At 44.2% G+C, this 23,819-nt stretch overlaps 1 protein-coding gene across 1 annotated transcript in view; it reads right to left on the bottom strand.

Annotated features, from left to right (window-relative positions):
• Positions 1-23,819, bottom strand: part of LOC140729513 (uncharacterized) — a 79,095-nt gene that overhangs the window by 16,562 nt on the left and 38,714 nt on the right. The window contains exons 8-13 of the mRNA XM_073049317.1: positions 21,899-21,944; positions 17,713-17,821; positions 15,483-15,617; positions 13,181-13,281; positions 9,238-9,352; positions 8,793-8,906 (exon numbers count right to left, since the gene is read on the bottom strand). Of these exons, the coding sequence (XP_072905418.1) occupies positions 8,793-8,906; positions 9,238-9,352; positions 13,181-13,281; positions 15,483-15,617; positions 17,713-17,821; positions 21,899-21,944 (620 nt within the window). The remainder of the gene's footprint in view (positions 1-8,792; positions 8,907-9,237; positions 9,353-13,180; positions 13,282-15,482; positions 15,618-17,712; positions 17,822-21,898; positions 21,945-23,819) is intronic.

Genomic DNA, 23,819 nt, shown 5'->3' with positions numbered 1-23,819 from the left:
TCTCTAATCCAGGTAGCATCCTGGTAAATCTTCTCTGCACCCCCTCTAAAGCTTCTACATCCTTCCTATAATAAGGTGGCCAGAACTAAACATAGTATTCCAAGTGTGGTCTATCTGACCAAGCTGTTATAGAGCTTCAATATTACCTCAGTTCTTGAACTCAATTTCCTGACTAATGAAGACCATCACACCAATTGCCTTCATAACAACCCTTTCAACTTGAGCAGCAACTGAGGATGTAGCTTGCCATTAACACTATATTCTGTTTTCAAATTCAACTTTCCAAAGTAAATCACTTCATTTTTCTGGGTTGAACTCCATCTGCCACTTCTCAGCCCAGCTCTACATCCTGTCAATGTCTCACTGTAACAAACTTCCACACTATCCACATCCTTTGTGCCATCTGCAAACTTACTAAGGCACCCTTTCACTATTTCATCTAAATAATTATGGGGGGGGGGGGGGTGGAAAATCAAAGAGCAGGGATCCCAGCATGGCCAATTCTTTCCTTCAAAGCCAATTCTGAATCCACAAGCCAAATTCCCTACCCCATGCCTCCAGACTTTCTGAATGAGCCTGCCACTGGGAACCTTATTAAAAGCCTTACTAAAATCTATATGCACATCCTGTGCTCATCCTTCGTCAAGGTGCTTTGTTGCATCCTCAAAGAATTCAATCAGGTTCATAAGACATGACCTGCCCCTCACAAGTCATGCTGACTATCCCTAATCAGACTTTGCCTTTCCAAATGCTCATAAGTGTAAAAAAAAACAATTTGCCCACCACTGATGTAAGACTCACTGGTCTACAATTCCCAGGGTTATCCCTACTCCCTTTCTAGATGGACATTTTCCCGCAAAAGACAGACATTTGCCACCTCCAATTATCTGGTATCATTCCTGTGGCCAGTGAAGACACAAAAATCAAAGTCCAAAATGCAGCAATCTCTTCCCTCCCTTTCAGTAATAACCTGTGATATATTCCACCCAGCCTAGGGACTTAACTATTCTTATGTTTTGCTAAGGTTCCAGCATATCCTTTCTTAAAATTGACAAGCTCTAGCACATCAGCCTGTTTTACAAAAATCAAGGACCATCTCACTGGTGAATACTGAAGCAAAGTATTCATTAAGGACCTCCCCTACCTCCTCCAACTCTGGGCATGTTTCCCCTTCTATCGCCAATTGGTCCTACCCTCAACCCTAGTCATTCTCCTGTTCTTCACACATTTAGAATGCCTTAACTTTTCATAATCCTGCTCACCAAGGCCTTTGCATGCCCCTTTATAGCTCTTTTAATTCCATTCTTAGACCCTTCATACCTACCTTGCAACTTCCTAGAGCCCTCATTTCATCTTAAATTATTCCTATGACAGCTGTGTAGGCAGTCCTAAATTATCTGTGGTTTTTATAGTTAAAAAAGCATTGCACTAAAGGGTCTACAAATACTCCTTTTGCGTTTTGTATTCTCCTTTTGAAATAACTATGATTATTGAGGAAATTTACTAAGCGAACCGTTAAAACAGGTTTAAAAGAACTCATTTTACTCTTTGAATTTGCCTTGACTGAATTTTGTGCATTACAGCTATCAGTAAGAATCAGCTGTGATCTCAGTTTACATCCTCAAACTCGCCATAGAGTAAACAGACATACAAATGAGGCATACCAAGGTCAAAGTCAAAACACAGAACTACAGTAAGCCCTTTGGGCCATAATACTAATGACAAACTAAATTAATCCCGTCTGCTTGCACAAAGTTCATATCCTTCTAAATTCTGCTTGTGCATGCATTGTCCAAACATTTGCTTTTGGATCTGCTTTCATATAGCCCCTGACAGCACATTCTAGGAACCTGCTGTCTGAGTTTAAAATATCTTGCCTCAAATCTTCTTTTAAACTTTACCTTTTCATCTTAAACCCAAGCCATTTAGTATTTGACATTGCCATCTTGGGATAAAGACTGACTAGAGTATCAATGCTTCAGTTTTATACACTATTAGATTGCCCCTCGGCATTCAGAAAAACAACCCAAGTTTGCCCAGTCTCCTCATCCAGGTTAACCTCTCCTGCAACTGGTCCAAAGCCTTCCTGTAATATGGTACACAAGAACTGTACATATATGGCCAACAGTTTTATACAGTTACATAGGACTTCAATGTTTACACACAGGCAAACAAAGGCCTCAATAATTACAGTACATTGCTGTGTTTGTTATTGAAGAACAGTGCAGAGCACACCAGGAAGCCAGCATGCAGGATACTCAACTGATCTTTATTGACAACCCTGCTTGTACAGTATGTGAACTCCTCCCATGTGGGAGTGGCCAACAGTGGCATAGGAATAACACTATTAACTACCGCTACATCTCCCCATCTTGAAAATGAAAAACTAAGTATGTACTTGTCTGTAGAACTGCATTGAAATTACGGTCACTGAAACGGAGCAATTCAGATCACTTTATGATGCACCATCAATAACTGTCGGAGACTGGAAGTGAACGATAGGCTTTTATTAGCAGCAAAAAGGGAGCACGACATCTCGGAGACTGAGGGAGGAGCAGTGTCTCCAATCGCCTTTATACAGGGGTCTGTGGGAGGAGCCACGGTCAGTGGGAGGAGCCACAGGAGCAGTCATCAGGGGGCGTGTCCAGACAGGTATATATAGTTCACCACATTCGCCCCCACCCCCTTTGTTTTAAAAGAGAGTCCCCACGGGGCAAAGTTTCTTACAAGTATATTGACAGGTTAAGTCTATCAGGCGGTCGAGTCTGTTGCTGCGATCTACGTAGCACTGGTGGTGATTACACCAGTGCCGGGGGTGATTACATCGGTGACGGTGGTTGTGCTGGCTCCGGCCTGACTTGAGGTGCCAGCCCGTTAGGCGTCAGTAATCCCTCATGCGTGTGCGAGGCGCCTGGTATGGGAGTGTCGTGAGGAGTCTGTATCGGGCTTGGTGTGCGCGGTGTCTCGTGGGTATACACCTCGGTGGGTACGGGGTTCATAGTCACCGTGGAGTGTTCGGGGTAGGGGTCTGGTGCTCCTGCAGGCGCCAGGTCGCGGACGGAGACCGTGTCCTCCCGCCCATCAGGTAAGACCACATAGGCATACTGGGGGTTTGCATGAAGTAGGTGAACCCTCTCGACCATCGGGGAGTATTTATCGCTCCTTGCATGTTTCCGGAGCAGCACTGGCCTTGGGGACGTCAGCCAAGCCGGTAGGGTGGTCCCAGTGACAGACTTCCTGGGAAAAGAAGAGTCGCTCATGAGGGGTGGCATTGGTGGACATGCATAACAGGGAGCGGATAGAGTGGAGTGCCTCGGGGAGGACCTCCTGCCAGCGAGAGACCAGCAATCCCTTTGACCTGAGGGCTAAGAGTGTGGCCTTCCACACCGTAGCATTCTCCCTCTCCACCTGTCCATTCCCCCGGGGATTATAGCTCGTGGTCCTACTAGTTGCCATACCCCTAGCCAGCAGGTATTGGTGCAGCTCGTCACTCATAAATGAGAACCCTCTATCACTGTGGATATAGCAGGGATATCCGAACAGAGTGAAGAGCTGGCGCAGGGCTTTTATGACAGACGTGGCAGTGGTATCAGGGCAGGGGATGGCAAAGGGGAACCGTGAGTACTCGTCGATAATGTTGAGAAAGTACACATTGCGGTCGGTGGAGGGAAGGGGGCCCTTAAAGTCAAGACTCAGTTGCTCAAAGGGGTGGGTGGCCTTGATAAGTTGTGCCTTTTCAGGATGGTAGAAGTGCAGTTTGCACTCAGCGCAGACTTGGCAGTCCCTGGTCATCATCCTGATGTCCTCAAGGGAGTAAGGCAGGTTCCGGGCTTTCACAAAGTGGAAAAGCCGGGTGACCCCCGGGTGGCAAAGATCTGCATGTAGGGCGTATAGCTGGTCGAGCTGCGCGCTGGCACACGCTCCCCTGGATAGGGCATCAGGGGGCTCATTGAGGCTTCCAGGCCGGTACAGGATATCATAGTTGTAGGTGGAGAGTTCTATTCTCCACCGCAAAATTTTATCATTTTTGATTTTGCCCTGCTGTTGGTTGCTAAACATGAACGCAACTGAGCGCTGGTCGGTCAGCAAGGTGAACCTTTTGCCGGTGAGATAGTGCCTCCAGTGCCTAATAGCTTCCACTATGGCCTGGGCTTCTTTCTCCACCGCGGAGGGCCGAATTTCAGGGCCTTGAAGGGTACGAGAAAAGAATGCTACTGGCCTGCCTGCCTGATTGAGGGTAGCAGCAAGCGCGAAATCGGAGGCGTCACTCCCTACTTGGAAGGGAATGGTCTCGTCCACCGCATGCATCGTTGCTTTGGCAATGTCCCCTTTAATGCGGCTGAAGGCCGCGCGGGCCTCGGCTGAGAGGGGAAATGTGGTGGACTTGACCAGGGGGCAGGCCTTGTCTGCATAGTGAGGGACCCATTGGGTGTAATAGGAAAAGAAGCCCAGGCACCGTCTGAGGGTTCTGAGGGTGGTGGGAAGAGGGAGTTCCAATAGGGGGCGCATACGGTCGGGGTCAGGGCCAATGACTCTGTTCTCCACAACATACCCAAGGATAGCGAGTCAGGTGGTTCCGAACACACACTTGTCCCTGTTATAGGTAAGGTTCAGAGCTTCGGCCACTTGGAAAAATCGTTGGAGGTTGGTGTTGTGATCCGGCCAGTCTTGACCACAGATGGTGATGTTATCCAGATATGGGAACGTGGCCTTCAGTTGGCACTGGTCCACCATCCGGTCCATTTCCCTCTGGATGACAGAGACACCATTCGTGACACCGAAGGGGACGCACAGGAAGTGATAGAGCCTGCCGCCCACCTCGAAGGCAGTGTAGGGGCGGTCCTCCGAGTGGATGGGGAGCTGGTGATAAGCGGATTTTAGATTTATGGTCGAGTACACCTTGTACTGAGCTATCTGGTTGACCATATCCGCGATGCAGGGTAGGGGGTATGCGTCAAGCTGCGTGAACCTATTGATGGTCTGGCTATAGTCCACGACCATCCTATTTTTCTGCCCGGTCCGAACAACAACCACCTGGGCTCTCCAAGGACTTGTGCTTGGCTCAATGATCCCCTCCCTGAGCAGCCGCTGCACCTCTGACTGAATGAAGGCCCTGTCCCCCGCGCTGTACCTCCTGCTTTTAGTTGCCACAGGTTTACAGTCGGGGGTCAGGTTGGCGAACAGCGGTGGGGGAGGGATCTTGAGGGTGGAGAGGCTGCAAGTGGTGTCTGTAGCGCAGCTGTTGGCATGGTGCTGGGTGGGATGTGTGGGTGGGTGTGTGTGTGTGGCCAGTAGCGGGGTATGTGACGAAGTCCCACAGAACTGAGGATTTCTGACAGTGATTGGTCAGAGGAGCCCGTCATACTCCACTGTCACACTTTTCAGGTGGCTCTGGAAGTCGAGCCCCAATAGCACAGGGGCACACAGTTGAGGCATGACCAGTAACGCAAAGTCCCGATATTCTGTGCCCTGCACCACCAATGTCGCTACACACCCCCCCCCGGATGTCTGTGGAATGCGACCCAGAAGCCAAGGTGACCCTCTGGCTTACCGGCTGTGTCACGAGTCTGCAGCGTTGCACTATGTCCGGGTGAATAAAACTCTCAGTGCTGCCTGTGTCAAACAGGCAGCTAGTCCTGTGCCCCTCCACCAGGATGTCCATCATTGACCTTGCAAGCTGGTGTGGAGCGCTTTGGTCGAGGGTTACGGAGGCCAGAGTTGAATCACCATCTTGGTGCCCGGTAAGCACCCGTGGGTCGGAGGCGGGGCGAGGTGGCGCCGACAAAGATGGCCGCCCCCATGCCTTGCACGTGGCGCTGCTCGACCCCGCTCGCAGTTTGGACTTACAGGCCTTGGCGAAGTGGCCCTTCTTGCCGCAGCTGGAGCAGGTAGTTTCTCAGGCCAGGCAGCGTTTTCGGGGGTGCTTTTTGAGTCTGCAGAAGTAAAACTGCACGGACTTGCGACTGGCAGTAGCCATGGTCAACTCGATGGTGGGTTGCAGGGACTTCACGGACTCGCGACTGGCAGCAGCCGAGGTCGATTCGCCGGCAGGTTGCGGGGTCTGCAGCATCCGTGAGGCCTGCGGAAGATCATGCGCTGGACAGCATCAGCGTTGTGCAGAGCGGCCTCCAGCATGTCAGCCAGTTTGATCGCCGAGCGTAAGGTAAGATCGGCGTTTTCCAGCAGCCGCTGGCCCACGTACACTGACCTGATCCCCGTTACTAACAGCTCTGCATGCTGTTCTGCCGTCAGTTCCCTGCAGTCGCAGGCCCGCACGAGTGTCTGTAGGGCCCAGACAAACTCAGCGCACGACTCTCCAGCTTGCTGCCGCCGTGTCGCTAAGCGATGTCTTGCATAGACGGTGTTCACTGGCCACCAGTATTGCCTTTTGAGGGCATCCATCGCTTCCCGGTAGTCCGTTTGGTCTCTGATCATGGAGTAGACCCTTGCACTGACTCTGGAGGGGAGAACCCTGCGCATCGTGGCAGGGTCGGTCACATGAATCTCCTCCAGGTACGGTTCGAAGCATGCTAGCCAGAGTTCGAAAGCGTCGCCGGCTTCCTGGGATTGAGGGTCGAGATCCAATCTGTAAAATGCTCTCCATGTTTTAAAATTGCTGCTAATAAAATTGATGCACCATCAATAACTCGGAGACTGGAAGTGAACAATAGGCTTTTATTAGCAGCAAAAAGAGAGCACGACATCTCGGAGACTGAGGGAGGAGCAGTGTCTCCAATCGCCTTTATACAGGGGTCTGTGGGAGGAGCCACGGTCAGTGGGAGGAGCCACAGGAGCAGTCAGCAGAGGGGCGTGTCCAGACAGGTATACATAGTTTACCACACTTTACTCATAGCATTCAACTTGTACTCCTTACCGAAACAAAAAATAGTTGCTAATATTATAACAGCCTGTTTTTAATGGTCTCTTTGTATCCTTTTGTTCAGCTTTAGCTATCCCTCACATTGTTTTTGTGACAGAGTTCTGCCTGTTGCTGATGCACATTCACATTCTGCCTGACCACAGGAATAGCTTCCTCCAGTGTGTGATTTGCCTACAACTGAAGTCTGATGATGTGTGTCTAGAAGCCCAACAATCCTATCTCTAATGAGCTCGGCTTTCCGATTTCCAAAGGCACAGGCATCTGACAGGGCATACAATGCTGTGATGAAGTTATTTAGATTTTCATCTGGCTCCTGTTTTCAGGACTTGAACTTTTATCTTCCGTATCACATTTCATTTCCCTTTGAGATATTCTTTTAATTGTCCCGCACTGGCTTGTACTTTTTCCTGAGTATCCATCAGTCGTAGTCCTCCCATGCAGTACATCAGCATGCTTTTACTCCATGTTCTTTTGAAGCCCAGGTGAGATTACTTACAACCACAAGCCTAAACCTCTCAAAGCATCCGGGCCTTCTCGCAAAGTCGCCTGGTTTAGAGAAATCAAATGTTTCGGGGGGGTGGGGTGGGGGGGCTTTATTAGGCAAGTAAATACTGCAGGTATTTGCTCCATTTTCCTGTTTGTTTATTTGGACCACAAAAGTCCTTTCTGAGTTTCACTGACTTCTGAGCTCTGCAGTGTCTCCGTGCACTTCCCTAGGCTAGTGGCCCACAGATTACTATAATGCAGGGGTGTCAAACTCATTTTAGGTCACGGGCCGGATTGAGCAAAACGCAGCTTCATGCGGGCCGGATCAGTCGGACGCGTGCGAACGCAGCTTTCGTTGCCTCCGTTTTTTCAGCCTGCTCTCATGTGTCTCAGTCTCTGCTATAACTACAAAGTGTTTCACTTTACAAATTCCGTTTCTTATGAAGAAGACTGCCGAATAAACACTAAAAACCCTGAAAACCTGGTACCTGAATAAACTCAGCATTAGCCATATCATACGCCATAGGCGCTTCGATTACTGGGGCCAGCTTTAATAGTAATTAGATATTATCTCGCAGGCCAAAGATAATTCCACCACGGGCCGGATTTGGCCCGTGGGCCTTGAGTTTGACATACATGCTATAATGCATCCACTTCTGGGTGTAGTTTGAAAGGTGTTGCCTAGCAACCCTGGCCCTTTGCTATTTGCATGCACCTTGAGGCACCAGCTGACAAACTAGTTTAAGCAGTTTAAAGTTGAGAAGTCTCTGGATATTTTTCATAGATATATTGAATAATAACCTCCTTACTATACATTCCTTGTTGGGGATCTCACTTGGTCTATAGTACCAATTCATCGATGACCAACCACTTCTGACACGTTGTGTTCATTAGTGAGGGTTAGTGCTCTCACACAATGAATCACCTCACGCTTGACAGAATTAAACTCTATTTGCCTTCCAAGTTATTATATTCTACTGTATTTTTATGTCATCTGCAGGTTATGAGAGGCTAGAAAATTTAATTTGTTAATAAAGGTTCTTCAATGCAATACCATCTGCAGCAATCAACAAGTCAGGAGCATCCGTAGAGTTGATATTTTGGGTCGAGATATTTTGGAAAAGGGCGAGGGGATCCAGCTTTTTCTCTCGCACCTTCTTCTCCACATTACCACCCCACCCTCTGTTTCTCCCCCATCTACCTTTCCCCTCATCTGGCCTAACCTATCACCTGCCAGGTTATACTCATCCCACCCATCCCCACCTTCTTACTCTGGCTTCTACCAGCTTCCTTTCCAGTCCTGAAGAGATCTGCCCAAACAGTCAACCACTTATTGCCCTCCATGGATGCTGCCCGACTTGTCGAGTTCCTCCATCTTGCTTTGTGGTGCTCAAGATTTCCAGCGTCTGCAGAATCTTGTGTTTACCGTCTGCAGTAATCTCCGTTGTCTGTCTTCCTCTTGGCACTTTTGAGACTCTCCCTCTGTCTTCTTAAGAGTTAGTTTTTTTGCCCTCTCTTCAGAAAATTTCTCCTTGCGCAACTGCAATGATACAAAGCATGTTACACTAGGTGACCACGATACAACAGAACACGTCAGGCAGGTACAATATTTTGCTTTGAGCACTTTCAATACACCGTATAGGTAGGAACACTGTCACATTTCATTAAGGAATTGATGGGTGAATGAACTGAGAATCAGTTCTCAGAGCAATCTGGTTAATCTCATTCCCCACCATATTACCCCATCCCCAGCCAAAATTTCCCTTTTCTTACTAATATTCCCTTACGTCCATTAACACTACCCCAATTATTCCTCCACTCATGTGGGGGAGGAAGCAAGCTGCAAGCGTGCCTTTGGTATCATACAATACCTTTTTATTATCAGTTTGCAAATGCTTTTGTTCAATTTTCTTTTTCTTTTTCCCCTCTTGCTGCTCAACTCTGGAACGAGCTTCTAAAACATGTTTCAGCCGTAGCTCTTGTTTTCTGAGGGGGTAAAATATGAAATAATTGAACAGTACAGCACAGAAACAGGCCATTTGGCCCACAAAACTTTGCAGAACCAACACCCAAACACGAATCCCTCCTACCTACATAATGTCTACATCCCTCCATCTTCCTTATATCCATGTGCCTAACCAAATGTCTTTTAAATGTACTTGCCTCTACCACCAAACCAGACAGTGTACTCCAGGCATCCACCACTGAGTAAAAAGAAAAATAAACTTACCCCTCACATCTCCTTTCAACCTACCCCCTCACCTTCAATGCACACCCTCTGGTGTTTCTACCCTGGGAAAAAGGTACTCTATCTACTCAATCTATGCCTCTCGTATCATGCAAATTTCTAACAAATCTCCTCTCAGCCTCCACTGTTTCAGAAAAAAACAACACAAGTTTATCCAGTTTCTCATGGTAGCACGTGCCCTCTAAACCCGGCAACACCCTGGTAAACCTCTCCTGCACCCTCTCTGAAGCCTCAACGTCCTTCCGAGAGTGGGGTGACCAGAACTGTATGCAACACTGAAGATGTAGCCTAACCAGAGTTTTATAAAGTTGCAAGTCAACCTCTGGACTTTTGCACTCAATGCCTCAACTAATAAAAGCAAGCATTCCGTAAGCCTTCTTAACCACCCTATCGACCTGTGAAGCCACTTACAAGGAGTTATGAACTTGGATCACAAGATCTCTGCTCAGGATCTTGCCTGTAACAGTGTACCGTCTCCTTGTGTTTGCTCTACCAAGGTGCAACACCTCAACATTTATCTGGGTTAAATTCCTTCTGCAATTTCCCTGCCCCTATCTGCAACTCATCTATAATCACACTGTATACTTTGTCAGTCTTCTACACTATACATGACACTGCCAATCTTGGCATCATCCACAAACTTAGTCTACATTTTCATCCAGGTCATTTACATACCTCACAAACAGCAGACCCCTGTAGAATACCACTGATTACAGACCACCAGCTCAAGCAAGTCCCTTCAACCACTACTCTGTCTTCTATGTGCAAACCCATTCTGAATGCAAACAATTTGCCATGGACCCCATGCATCTTAATCTTCTGAATTAGTCTCGATGAGGGACTTTGTTAAACTCCTTACTAAAATCCATGTAGAAAACATCCATTGCTCTACCTTCAATCGCTCTTGACGCTTTGTCAAAAAAAAAAACCTTCCAAGTTGGTAAGACACGACATGCCCCGCACAAAGCCATGCTGGTTCTCCCCAATTAGGCCACAGCTATTTCAAATGCTCATATCTTTATCCAAGAATTTTCTCCAGCAATTTCCCTACCAGGAACATGAAACTCACTGGTCTATGGTTCCCCGTATTTTCTCCTTGTTCTCTCCTTAAATAAAAGTACAACATTAGCCACTCACTAGTCCTCCAGGACCTTGCCTGTGGCTAGGGAAGACATGGAGAAAATGGTCAAGGACCCAGCAATCTTGTCTCTTGCCTCCTTCAAAAACCTGTGGTAAATCCCATCAACCATTGGGAACTTTTCACCTTAATACAAGGCCCAACACTTCCTCCTCCTTAACCTCTAAACACCTTAATGTACTCATACACAACACTAATATCCTGGCAACAACACACACAAAATGCTGGTGGCAGCATCTATAGGGAGAAGTGCTGTCGACGTTTTGGGCTGAGACCCTTCGTCAGGACTAACCGAAAGGAAAGATAGTAAGAGATTTGAAAGTAGTGGGGGGAGGGGGAAATGCGAAATGATAGGAGAAGACCGGAGGGGGTGGGATGAAGCTAAGAGCTGGAAAGGTGATTGGCGAAAGTGATACAGAGCTGGAGAAGGGAAAGGATCATGGGATGGGAGGCCTCAGGAGAAAGAAAGGGGGAGGGGGGAGCACCAGAGGGAGATGGAGAACAGGCAAACAACTAAATATGTCAGGGATGGGGTAAGAAAGAGAGGAGGGGCATTAACAGAAGTTAGAGAAGTCAATGTTCATGCCATCAGGTTGGAGGCTACCCAGCCGGTATATAAGGTGTTGTTCCTCCAACCTGAGTTTGGATTCATTCTGACAATAGAGAAGGCCATGGATAGACATATCAGAATGGGAATGGGACATGGAATTAAAATGTGTGGCCACTGGGAGATCCTACTTTCTCTGGCGGACCGAGTGTAGGTGTTCAGCGAAACGGTCTCCCAGTCTGCGTTGGGTCTCACCAATATATAAAAGGCCACACCAGGAGCACCGGACGCAGTATACCACACCAGCTGACTCACAGGTGAAGTGTCGCCTCACCTGGAAGGACTGTCTGGGGCCCTGAATGGTGGTGAGGGAGGAAGTGTAAGGGCAGGTGTAGCACTTGTTCCGTTTACAAGGATAAGTGCCAGGAGGGAGATCGGTGGGAAGGGATGGGGGGGACGAGTGGACATGGGAGTCGCGTAGGGAGCGATCCCTGTGGAAAGCAGAAGGGGGGGATGGGAAGGGAAAAATGTGTTTGGTAGTGGGATCCCGTTGGAGGTGGCGGAAGTTATGGAGAATTATACGTTGGACTAATATACTAATATCCTGGTCATACTTAGAACTTTGCAGAAAAAAGGTGCAGTCATCTAATAACAACAATTCATAGTTTAACTTAAATACATACAAAATTTTGTGGAATCCCACAAGCAAAAGAACTCAAGCAATTCTAGCAAGAAATGTGATTCAATGGTTTGTTTCAAAGAGAATTAGCAAAAAAAATAATCAGAATTTCACTTGTAATTGCATCACAGTTGTAACTCTAACTGGCAGGGCAAGGGGGAGATTTCTGGGGCAAGCAGCAACAGAAGATAAACTGGCAACAGTCATGGCAAGTAATTATAATCATGATCAGTTTTATCAGAATGTATTCTAATGCACAGCTACCGTAGATTCCGGATTTTAAGCCGCTACTTTTTTCCCACATTTTGAACAGCTTTGAACTTTGCGGCCTATAATCCAGAGCGGCTAATACATGGTTTTTTTTCATGCCGCCTCGTAAACATTTTGCCTCATAACAGTAGACCAATAAAATTGATGAGTAGTTCACAGAGGTCCAATGAAATTGTACGATAAATCAAGCGCACTTTCACAATTAAATTATTGTAAATCAGTCATTTGTACTCACCCTCATCAACATGGAAAACACTCGAAGCATTGTGCTGCCTTATGGCAGTTACTTAGTTTATAATATTTTCGCTTAGTAATTCATTTTCTAGTTAAAGTTAGAAGAGTTTTAACTATATTTGTTTTCTGTACTACATCGCGGGATGCTATGATGTCACACCCGGTTTCGCGGTGTCTTGTGGGAAAATGCCGGTTTGCGATGAAACGGGACGGAGGGAGGGAGCGCATTACGCGAGCGGCTTTGGATCTGAGCGAACGCTGCTTTTAAGTTAAAGGTGATCAATAACTTTTCCTGGTAGGCTGCAGTATATATATTTTTTACCAGTCGTTAGGAGATATTGGAATGTTGTTCAGTAAAGAAGTATAAGCAACGTATATTTAAAAGTAGCCGCGTTACGGGCCCGGTTCGAAAAAAAGCATTTGCAATATGTATTTGTTTTTGTTACCATATGGATTTAATTAAAAGTTAAAAAAATCCTCACGTGTAATATCTTTCTGTGTAAATATCTCATATTACAACGTGGGACACCTGCGGCCGAAAATCCGGTGCGGCCGAAAATCCGGTGCGGCCTTTACAATTAAAAAATTGATTTTATTTCTAAAATTAGAGCCAGCGGCTTTTAATCAGGTGCGCTCTGTAGTCCGGAATCTACGGAAGTTCAGAATGGGAAACGGCAATCAAATTTGAATGTGCTTACTTTTTAAACTCTCCCAATTTGTGTTTTTTCTCTTCCTCTGGTTTCTGTATTCTTTTTCCTTCTTGCTCTTGTTTCTTAAGGTTTGCCTTATGGATCACCTCCTAAATTATATACCGCACAATTATAAACTGATTACTATAAACTACATACATTATTCCTCGTGTACTATAAATTAACTGTTACCATTGTGTGAGTGCACATTTAATCACAGTGCCAGCATCACATTAAAACCAAATCGATTATCAATCTACATGTTACCTCTTGAACTAATTGAATATTTTTAAAAAGCTCAGGCACTCCCAATTACTACATTATGAAAATCATGCTTTGGAAAATGGCACAAGTGTATGAAGTATTTACATGTAAATACTTTCAAAAGTGCAAAGCTGGGATTCATCTGTTTTTAGCTACTTTCAATATTCAGCTGTTGCTTTTCATTTATATAGGACCCCTTTAGTTCCAGGCTCAAAAAAAAATCAGAAATGCCAAGATGTTACAAAAATACTGTAAGCTTATTCATATCACCCCTCAAAAAGGATCTTTACATATAGTTTTATTGCATGTATACACTGGCATTTAAAAAAAAATTATTAAATGACTACAAAGATTCTACAGATGCTGGAACTCCAGAGTAGTACACACAAAATGCTCGAGGAACTTGGGTCAGGCAGCATCTATAGAAATGAATAAATAGTCAATGTCTCGGGCTGAGACAAGGACTGGAAAGGAAGGGGGAAGGAGTACAAGCTGAAAAGTGAATGGGAAACCCACGTGGATGCGGGAGGGGAAGTGATAGGTAGAAAAGGCAAGGGCTGAAGGAGGAATCTGATAGGAGAGTGGACCATGAGAGAAAGAAGGGAAGAGGGGTACGATAAGCAGGTGAGGAGAAGGAGAAGTGGGGAGGGGTTGGAAGAGAGGGGGCTACAGAAAAGTTACAGGAAATTAAGAAAATCAATATTCATGCCATCAGGTTGGAGGCTATCCAGTTCACATGAGGCATTGCTCCTCCATCCTGAGTAGCCTCAGCAGAGGCAGCCATGGCCCAATATATTGGAATGGGAATAGAGGGCAATAAAAATGGTTGGCCGCTGGGAAATCCTCCCTGTTGCAGATGGAGCAAAGGTGCTCAACAAAGCAGTCCCCCCTCAATCTACTTCGGGTCTCACCAACGTAGAGGTGGCGGCACTGGGAACACAGGATATGGTAAGCAGAACTGCGAGTGAAGTACTACCTCACCTGGAAGGACTAGTTGAGGCCTTAATGGTGGTGAGGGAGGTGGTGCATGGGCAAATGTAGCACTTGTTCCACATGCAGTGTCAGGAAGGAGATCAGTGGGCAGAGACAAATGGACAGGGGAAATCAGAGACAGCGATCCCTGCAGAAAGTGGAGAATGGGGGAGGGACAACAGGAGGTAAAGATGTGTGTGGTGGTAGGATCCTGTTGTAGACTGGAAGTTGCAGAGAATGATATGCTGGATGCAGAGGTTCATGGGATGGTAGTCAAGGACAAGTGGGATAAGAACTCTACTCTGGTTAAGGTAGCAGGAAAATGGTGTGAGGGCAGATGTCTGGGAAATAGACGAGATGTGGGCGAGGGCAGCATCAATGGTGGAGGAAGGGAAACCACGTTCTTTGAAGGAGGAGAACATCTCAGACGTTTTCAAAAGGAAAGCCTCAGCGTGAGAACAGATGCAGAATAGACAAAAGGCACTGAGAAAGGGGAATAATGCTTTTATAAGTTATGGGGTTAGAGTTGGTAGGTTTATAAAAGATTTCAATAAACACAATGGAGATATGTCTCTACCAAATGAGGTAGAAGAGGCTCCTTCCCTTCGCTAGCCCGTGCATCACTCTTGGGCAAGGTGTAACACCTGCTTAGTCCCCTGATCAGGGTCACGTGAAACCCTTGGAGCAGGTGGTGGATGGTCACATGATATGCACCAGCTGCTCACATGTCCTGGTTATGCAACCACTGACGCCAATCTCTGATGAGTACTAGTAACGACTAGCTTCACCTGGGCACTGTCTTTACAAGTCAGAAGGGAATGGCAAAAATCACTTCTATAGAAAAATTTGCTCAGAACAATCCTGATCATAGACCATGACCACCCACATCATTCGACACGACACATAACGATGATCAATAGACAGAAATTAAGACAATACAAAGTATTGGTACACACAGACTAACATAAAAAGTTCACTAGCAACAAGTGACAAATCCAGCTGAGATTATTAGGCTGTACTTCTTCAGACCCATTTGTGAGAATGAAACCATTAAGGCAGTACAAACATACAGTACCTTGGCATCAACTTTCACTGGAGTCTTGCGCAAAATAAAGGACTTCACCATTGAACGGCCAACAGAAACAGGAGTTTTGAATAACTGATTGTTCTGAACTGCATGAAAAAATTTTGTGTGCTTTGACTGAACCACCTACAGAAGCAAAAACTCATTTGGGTTAATTCACAGGACATGGGTGTTGAGGAACCAGAAAATATTTTAAAAATCAACTGTCTAAAGCTGTTCAAAAAAAATAAGCGATTAATTTTGAAAACAATAAGGCATCTTGAACCAATAAAATTGTGTTTTTGAAGCACAAGTGTATTTATTCAAACACTGCTAATTGTATAAAGTACAGCATAAATTCAATACAAGCTGAATAATAAGAGTACAAGTTCTATAAATCAATAGAGTTTAAACCATTTGGTATGATGTTCTTGAAATGCAACTTGTTTATATCAGGAACTGTGACTAATTTCCATTACAAAAAGTAATGAAGGCAGAGTTAAAAAGTGATTTTCAATAGGGTATGAAAGGAAACAAAGCAATAGACTTCAGTCCACCCCAAAAAAAAGTTAATTGAAAGAGAAGCAAATAAATTGAGTACCGTTTGTCTTACTTATTAAATTGGCATAAGAACATACAGATTAAAAAGAATTTTTAATAGGAATAGGCGCAGATTTAAAGCACAAAAAAGGTATGCATTCTAACCAGTGAAAGGAAATAAAAAGCTAATTTTCAAACAGTAACTGAATGAAGATTAAGTTAAGGACTTTACCACTGAATGGAACAGCAGCCTTCAATAACTACGGTAATTATTCTGAACTGCTTGCAACAAGTTTGTGCAATTTTTGGTTGAATCATCTAGAAAACCACCTTGGGCGCCACAGTGGTGTAGCGATTAGCACGACTCTATTACAGCTCAGGATTTTCCAGAGTTCAGAGATCACTTCTGTAGGGAGTTTGTACATCCTCCCCGTGGAGTGTGTGGGTTTCCCTAGGGTTCTGGTTTCCTCCCACAGTCTAAAGACGTACTGGCTAGGTTAATTGGTCATTATAAATTGTCCTGTGATTAGGTTAGGGTTAAATGAGTGGTTGCTGGTGTGGCATAGCTCGAAGGATCAGCTCTGTGCTGTATTGCCAAATAAAAATGTGCCAATTTGCATGCCATGTGGATATAGTTAACACACACCTGTATTGTACATGGAATAAAATTCATTCCCAACTTTAAAACCATTCCAGTTTTAGACAAAGCTACCAATTGTCTTTAGAAGGTGTTTACTAGAATGAAAATAATTTCCCCTTATGAAACTATTTAATAATGCTGCAAAATACATTGGTCTTTTCATAATTGCCAAAATTATAAATATAAAAACTAAAACACAAAAGGTACATTGAAAAAGGGAATGGGTAAACTATTCTTCTGCAGAAGTGGCATAATATCAATAGACAAATTTTGCTGTATTCTTCTGACTTTTAACGGTGGTTGGCAGCCCAACTTAAGGTGCTTTACCGCCACCAACTGGACTGGAATGCGGTGTAGGAGAGCTGGGAAATAAAACCCCTTCTAGTTCTTTATCAAATGAAAACTAAATTACCTCAAAGAGCCCTATAGATTGTAAATAATGAAATATTACAAATTAAATTTTTTTTAAATCACTTCCATTACTTTACACCCCAAAACCCCCAAAGCTAGTAGTGTAGCCTGCATTTGCTTTCTTTCAACCTTATGTGCTTCACAATGACATGTTTCATAATGACAATAACACCAACACACCCCAGTGATGTTTTCCAACAAGATACAAGGAATAATTAAGCACAGTATGCCCAATTCTAAGTCAATATAATTTCTTCCCTTCTCCCATCAATCATCTCCCATCAATCACTTTTATGTACTCTGTAAATGTGTCACCCCCTTATGCCCATTATCCCACAAGTCTTGCCATAACCCCCCAATTCTTAGCTCCTGATTTGCTAAGTAGAAGGTCGATATCCACAGATGAACTTTTAACAGCCTTTTTGGCCAAAGAATCAACCTGCTTAATCCCCTCAACACCTCTATGTACAGGGACCATATTCTGAAAACAAGGGAAAATATATACACAGGTAAATGAGACCATTGTTTACTGACAAGTACAAGATGAATAAATAAAAACATTCTTCTGTTCCACTCATTTTCAATAGGAAAGTTTTACAAGGAAATCTTGAAGTAATTCAGATATTATGAAAAATCATGTTCAAGAATTACCTTACTGGCAGATGGTGAAGCAGGCCCTTTCAATAAAAGGTCCTCACTGCTTAATACCCCAGGATCACTAGGTTCACTTTCCACTCCATGTTTGCAACTGTTCTTACACCTGAGACAAAGCAACACAAGAAGCCAATGAAGTTTTGTATCGGATAATCAACAAGATTCTGTAACAACTGTTTTCCATACCCATGCTTTAGCGCACACTAGTTTAAAATCATATTCTTTCCTTCAAAAGGTATTTAAATATTGATCTTGTTGCCACAACCAAAGAATAACATTTTAATTTTACAGCAATAGCTGTGATACTTTTCAGGATGGAAAATCATTAACACTGGATATACAAGCATTGGTAGACAAAGACTGAATGGGGATAGTCAACATGGCTTTGTGCTTGGCAACTCATGTCTAACCGATTTTATACAATTTTGAGGAAGTTACTAATAAAGTTGATGAAGGCAAGGTGGTGAATAGTGTTTACATGGACTTTAGCAAGTCCTTTGACAAGGTCCTGTATGGGAGGCTGACCAAGAAAGTTCAGTTGCTTGGCATTCAGGATGAGGTAGTAAATTAGACTACACTAGCTTTGCGGGAGAAGCCAGAGAGTGGTAATAAATTGTTGCCTCTGACAGGAGGTCTGTGATTAATGGTGTGCCACAGGAACCAGTGCTGGCTTCATTGTTATCTGTCATCTATACCAACAATCTAGATGATAACGTAGTAAACCAGATCAGCAAATTCGCAGATGACACCAAGATTGAATGCATAATGGACATCAAGGCAGGCTATGGAACCTTGCAGTGGGATCTGGACCAGCTTTAAAAGTGGCCTGAAAAAAAATGGCAGATGGAATTTAAAGCAAATAACTGAAGCATTGCACTTAAGAGGGCAAACCAGGGTAGGACTCGAATGGTGAGCAGTATAGCTGAGAAGTGCAATAGAACAGATCTCAGAACACAAATCCACAATTCCTTCAAAGTGGCTAGGTAGATGGGATTGTAAAGAATTTTAGGCACATTGGCCTTCATTATTTAAAATACGAGTACAGGAGTTAGGATGTTGTGTAGAAGTGGTCAAGACATCGGTGAGGCCAATTTGGAGAATTGTGTGCAGTTCTGGTCACCTACCTACAGGAAAGATGTAAATAAGATTGTAAGAGTGCAGAGAATATTTACAAGACTTCAGAGCCTCAGTTATAGGGAAAGTTTAAATGGTTTAGGACTCAAGTCATCAAGTCTCTCCTCTTTCTTCTATGTTCTAGGGAATGATGATGATGGCATTCGTTAGTCTCGCGAGACCATGGATCTGTGCCTGGAAAGTCTGAGTGTCCTCTCCAGGGCGCAGGCCTGGGCAAGATTCTATGGAAGACCAGCAGTTGCCCAAGTAGCAAGTCTCCCCCCTCCATGCCACCGATGTTGTTAGAAGGGCAAGGGCCGATACAGCTTGGCACCAGTGACGTTGCAGGAGTTGCCAGAGTGAGGTTGAAGACAACGTCGGACTGCCTTAGGGACCCCAGCTCCGGATTTGTCCTCAGGGTTTACTCCCAAAGCCTTTCCCACAAGTGGGTATGGCCATAAGGCAGCAGAGGTTTGAAATCAGAGGTTTCCCTCTCTTAGATGGACTGCCTTCCCAGGCTGATGAGCTCCATCTACCTGAAATTCCATTCTAGGGAATAGAGGTATACAAAATTATGAGGGGTATAGATAGGCTAAATGCAAGGCTTTTTCCACTGAGGTTGGGCAAGATAAAAATAGACTTCACGAGTTAAGGGTGACAGCTGAAATGTTTAAGGCAAACCTAAGGGGGACTTCTTCACTCAGAGGGTGGTGAAAATGTGGAATGAGCTTCCAGTGCAAGTGGTGGATGTGGGTCTGATTTCAACATTTAAGAGGAATTTGGATGGGAGGGGTATGGAGGGTTATGGTCCACGTGCAAGTTGATGGAACTAGGCAGTTTAAATGTTTCGGCAAAGACTAGATGGGCTGAAGGCCTGTTTCTCTGCTGTAGTGTTCTATCGCTATTACACAATTCAATGAAGGCAGTTGAGGGTGGGGGGGGGGGAGATTATACTCTAATACAAGTTTTTCACAGACCTTTTAAAAGACTGGTCTTAATTTAATCAAAACTTTGTGCCCCCTACCTCTTATCAGACAATAACAGGTATTGTTTTCTATAATACAATGATTATCCACAAGCTCAAAAATTGTGAAAAATCATTTATGGGGAAAATAGATTCTTATAGACATGAAAAATAACTTTTGATACAACCATAGCTCCATTTCTCAGTCTTTCACTGTACAAAGCAGAACAGATAAAAACCAACAAGGATGCTGCTACAATAAAGATACCGAGTGACCCAAACTGCTCTACAAAGAGCACCTTGGATCAGCTCAACTGCCGCCCAATTTACAATTTTACTTCGTGAAATTTTAAAATGACCGGCAGATGACCAAAAACCGGACTGACAAGGCTGGTTTTAAAGGCAGCAGAGTTTGGGAAAGAGGGAATTTCAGGATTTTAAACTTGGCCGCTAGATCATGAAGTGAAGCAATTTGGGATGATTAAGAGGCAGAAATGGAAAAGGTGAGGAGACAAGGTAGCAGAATGGCAAAGCTAGAAGAATCAATGCCTCTCGGAGACCTGGGTTCAGTTGCAATCATAGGTGCCGTGTTAAGTGCGCATTTCTCCCCGTGGTCACAGGTTTAGTTATAGTTGTGTAGTACAGAGACAGTCTTTCAGTCCAACTTGTCCGTCCCAACCACAATGTCTATTTGACCTAGTCGCAACTGCCTGGGTTTGGCATATACCTCTTTAAATGCATCAAATCCATGTACGTGTTTAAGTGTCTTAAATATTGTAACTGTACTCATCTCTACCACTTCTTCTGGTAGCCAATTCCACATTCCCATCACCCCGTGTGTCATCCTTCACTGTCCTATAAAATTCTCCTCTCTCTTTAAATACTTTATAGCTTTGGAATACCCTACCCTGGGGATAAAAACTGGATGTTCCACTCATCTTTGACCTTCATTATGTTATATACCCCTACAAGGTCATTCCTCAAACTCATGCTCTGTTAGATAGAAGGGGGGGGAATCTCAGCTTTTCTTTGTAATTCAAGCCTTTTGACTCCCAGTAACAACCTTATTAATATTTCTGCATATTTTTCAGCATAATGTCATCCTTCTTTTAGCTTGGCAATGAGAGCTGAACCCAGTGACCTGTACAATTGCCTCACAAGATCCTACACCAGTACTCACTCTGATGGAAGCAAGCATGCCAAACATCCTTCACAACCCTGTCTACCTGTGTTGTCACTTTCAGGGAACTACTGTAGGTAATTGCACAAAACTCTCCATGATCCTGCCATTTACTGTGGCAGTCCCAATGTAGTTTCATTACCAAAATACAACACTTAACATTTGTCCAAATCCCCTCTGCCATTCATTGGGCCTTTTTCCCAGATGAGCTAGATCCTGCTGTAATCTTAGATAATCTTCATCACTTTCCACTATCATCATCAAGTTTGGTGACATCTGCAATCTGACTAACCATTCAGTTTCTTCCCACATTTCAAAGATGTACAGACTCAAGTTTATTGGCCAGTACAAGTTACTCCAAATTTGTCATTGAGTGATAGAATCTCTGACTAGGACAAATGTTAGAGTTGGACAACGTATTAAAGGATTTAAGAACATTTTAGAATTGAGGTACTGCTTAACTGGGAACTGCAGCAGAGAAATGAAGGGTAAATGGAGTATGGGCATTCATATGGTAGAACGACAGACAGCCAACGCTACGCAGCCCAGTGTTGCAGTCTAGATCTAGCCATAATTGTGGTTTTCAATGCAGGCAAGCAAAGGTAAGGTAGATGATAGGCAAGTGATATAAAAATAGGTGCTATTGGATACCAAGATGAGCTCAGTTACAATCCTATACAGACATACCAGGCAGTCTATTTTGGGATGGAACCAAAGAGCTTTGGTCTCCCAGATATTTGGTGGAAATTCAATTATGACAATCCTGTGATGTCAGGCATACAGAACAACAGTAAACCATCAGTTGATTTTTGAAGATAGAAGTATAGTACATTAAATAGAGATATCAGATGAGCACATTTAAGCTTTAGGACAATAGGCTCAGCAGACAGTTAATACCCAACATAATAAATCATATAGAAACTCACCCATCAGTCCGGTTGGCAGAGTTGACTTTATCAGAATTAATATTATCTGTGAAAATTAAACACATGATCAAAGTATCAAGTGTCAAAGTCCTATTTCAGTACCTGGAGTTATTCAGCATCAAACCATGACATTTAGTTAGATTTCAAAATAACACATTCCCATCCCTCACCAACGTTACCTAGTTTCCCTTCAGGTACATTAAAAAAAAACCAGGGAGTGAATCCCTTTCATTTCTTTCTCATCCCTTTTATTGCTCATTTTTCCAATCACTGAATTTCTAAGCATTGGGCATGACATAGTTCCAATATTTTTAAACGGCACTGTTCTAAACCAATGTTGTTTGCAAAAAAAAGATAGACAAAATGTCAGTTGAGGAAGGAAAATTAATTAACAGGGAGACAAAAAAGCCAGATTAGTCAAGCAAATATTTTGTAGACTTTCTACCATAGGCATTAAAAAAAAAACAGCCAAGAAACAAAGAATGAGAATGCAAAACATTTTATTTAATAAGGATGTACTAGGCAAATTAATTGGTCTAAAGCTTTAAAAAAAAACCTCCCAGAACAGATATCCCATCATAGGAAGTGGCTGCAGAACACAGAAATGTACAGCACATTACATCTCTTCGACCCACAATGTTCTGCAGACCATGCAACCTACTCTAGAGACCACCTAGAATTTCCCTAGAGCATAGCTCTACTTTTTCTAAGCTCCATGTACATATCAAAAAGGCTCTTAAAAGACCTCATTGTATCTGTTTCCACCACTGCTGCCGACAGTGCATTCCACGCACCCACCACTCTGTGAAAAATTTACCTCTAATATCCCCCTTCTACCTGCTTGCACTTTAAAACTATGCCTTCTCTTGCTAGCCACTTCAGCCCTGGGAAAAAACATCTGGCTATCCACACAATCAATGCCTCCCATCTTATACGCCTCGATCAGGTCACCTCTCATCCTCTGTCGCTCTAAGGAGAAAAAGCCAAGTTCACTCAACCTATTCTCACAAGGTATGCCATCCAATCCCAGGACCATCCGTGTAAATCTCCTCTGCACTCTCTATAGTATCCATATCCTTCCTGTAGTGAGATGAACAGAACTGAACACAGTACTCCAAGTGGGGTTTGACCAAGGTCTAATATAACCATGACATTACCTCACAGCTCTTGAACTCAAGACGCATGATTGATGAAGTCCAACTCACCACACGCCTTCTTAACAACACTGTCAACCTGCACAGCAGCTTTGAGTGTCCTATCGACATTGACCCCAAGATCTCTCAGATCCTCCACACAGCCAAGAGTCTTAACATTTGTTTTATACTCTACCCTCAAATTGGACCTACCGAAATGAACCATCTCACAGTTCTGGGTTGAGCTCCATGTGCCACTTCTCAGCCCAGTTCTGCATTCCATCAATGTCCCACTGTAACCTCTGACAACCCCCCCAGACTATCCACAATACCCCCAACTTTTGTCATCAAACTTACTAACCCATCCTTCTCCTTCTTCATCCAAGTCATTTATAAAAACCACAAAAGAGGAAGGGTCAGATCCCTGTGGAACACAACTGGTCACCGACCTCTGTGCAGAATACAAACCATCTACATCCACCCTTGCCTTCTGTGGGCAAGCCAATTCTGAATCCACAAAGCAAGGTCTCCTTGGATTCCATGCTCATTACTTTCTGAATGAGGCTTACATGGGGAACCTTATCAAATGCCTTACTGAAATCTATATACACTACATCCACTGCTCTACCTTCAATGTGTTTTGTTACAAAAATTCAATCAGGCCTGTAAGACATGACCTGCCCTTGACAAAGCCATGCTGACTATCCCTAATCAGATAATGTTTCTCCAAACGCTCATACATCCTACCTCTCAGGATCTTCTCCACACAACTTGTCCACCAATGAAGT

Source organism: Hemitrygon akajei, chromosome 6 (genome assembly GCF_048418815.1).
Source record: "Hemitrygon akajei chromosome 6, sHemAka1.3, whole genome shotgun sequence".
NCBI lineage: Eukaryota > Metazoa > Chordata > Chondrichthyes > Myliobatiformes > Dasyatidae > Hemitrygon > Hemitrygon akajei.
Note: the sequence above shows the minus strand (reverse complement) of the source record. Positions and strands in the feature narration are given on the sequence as shown.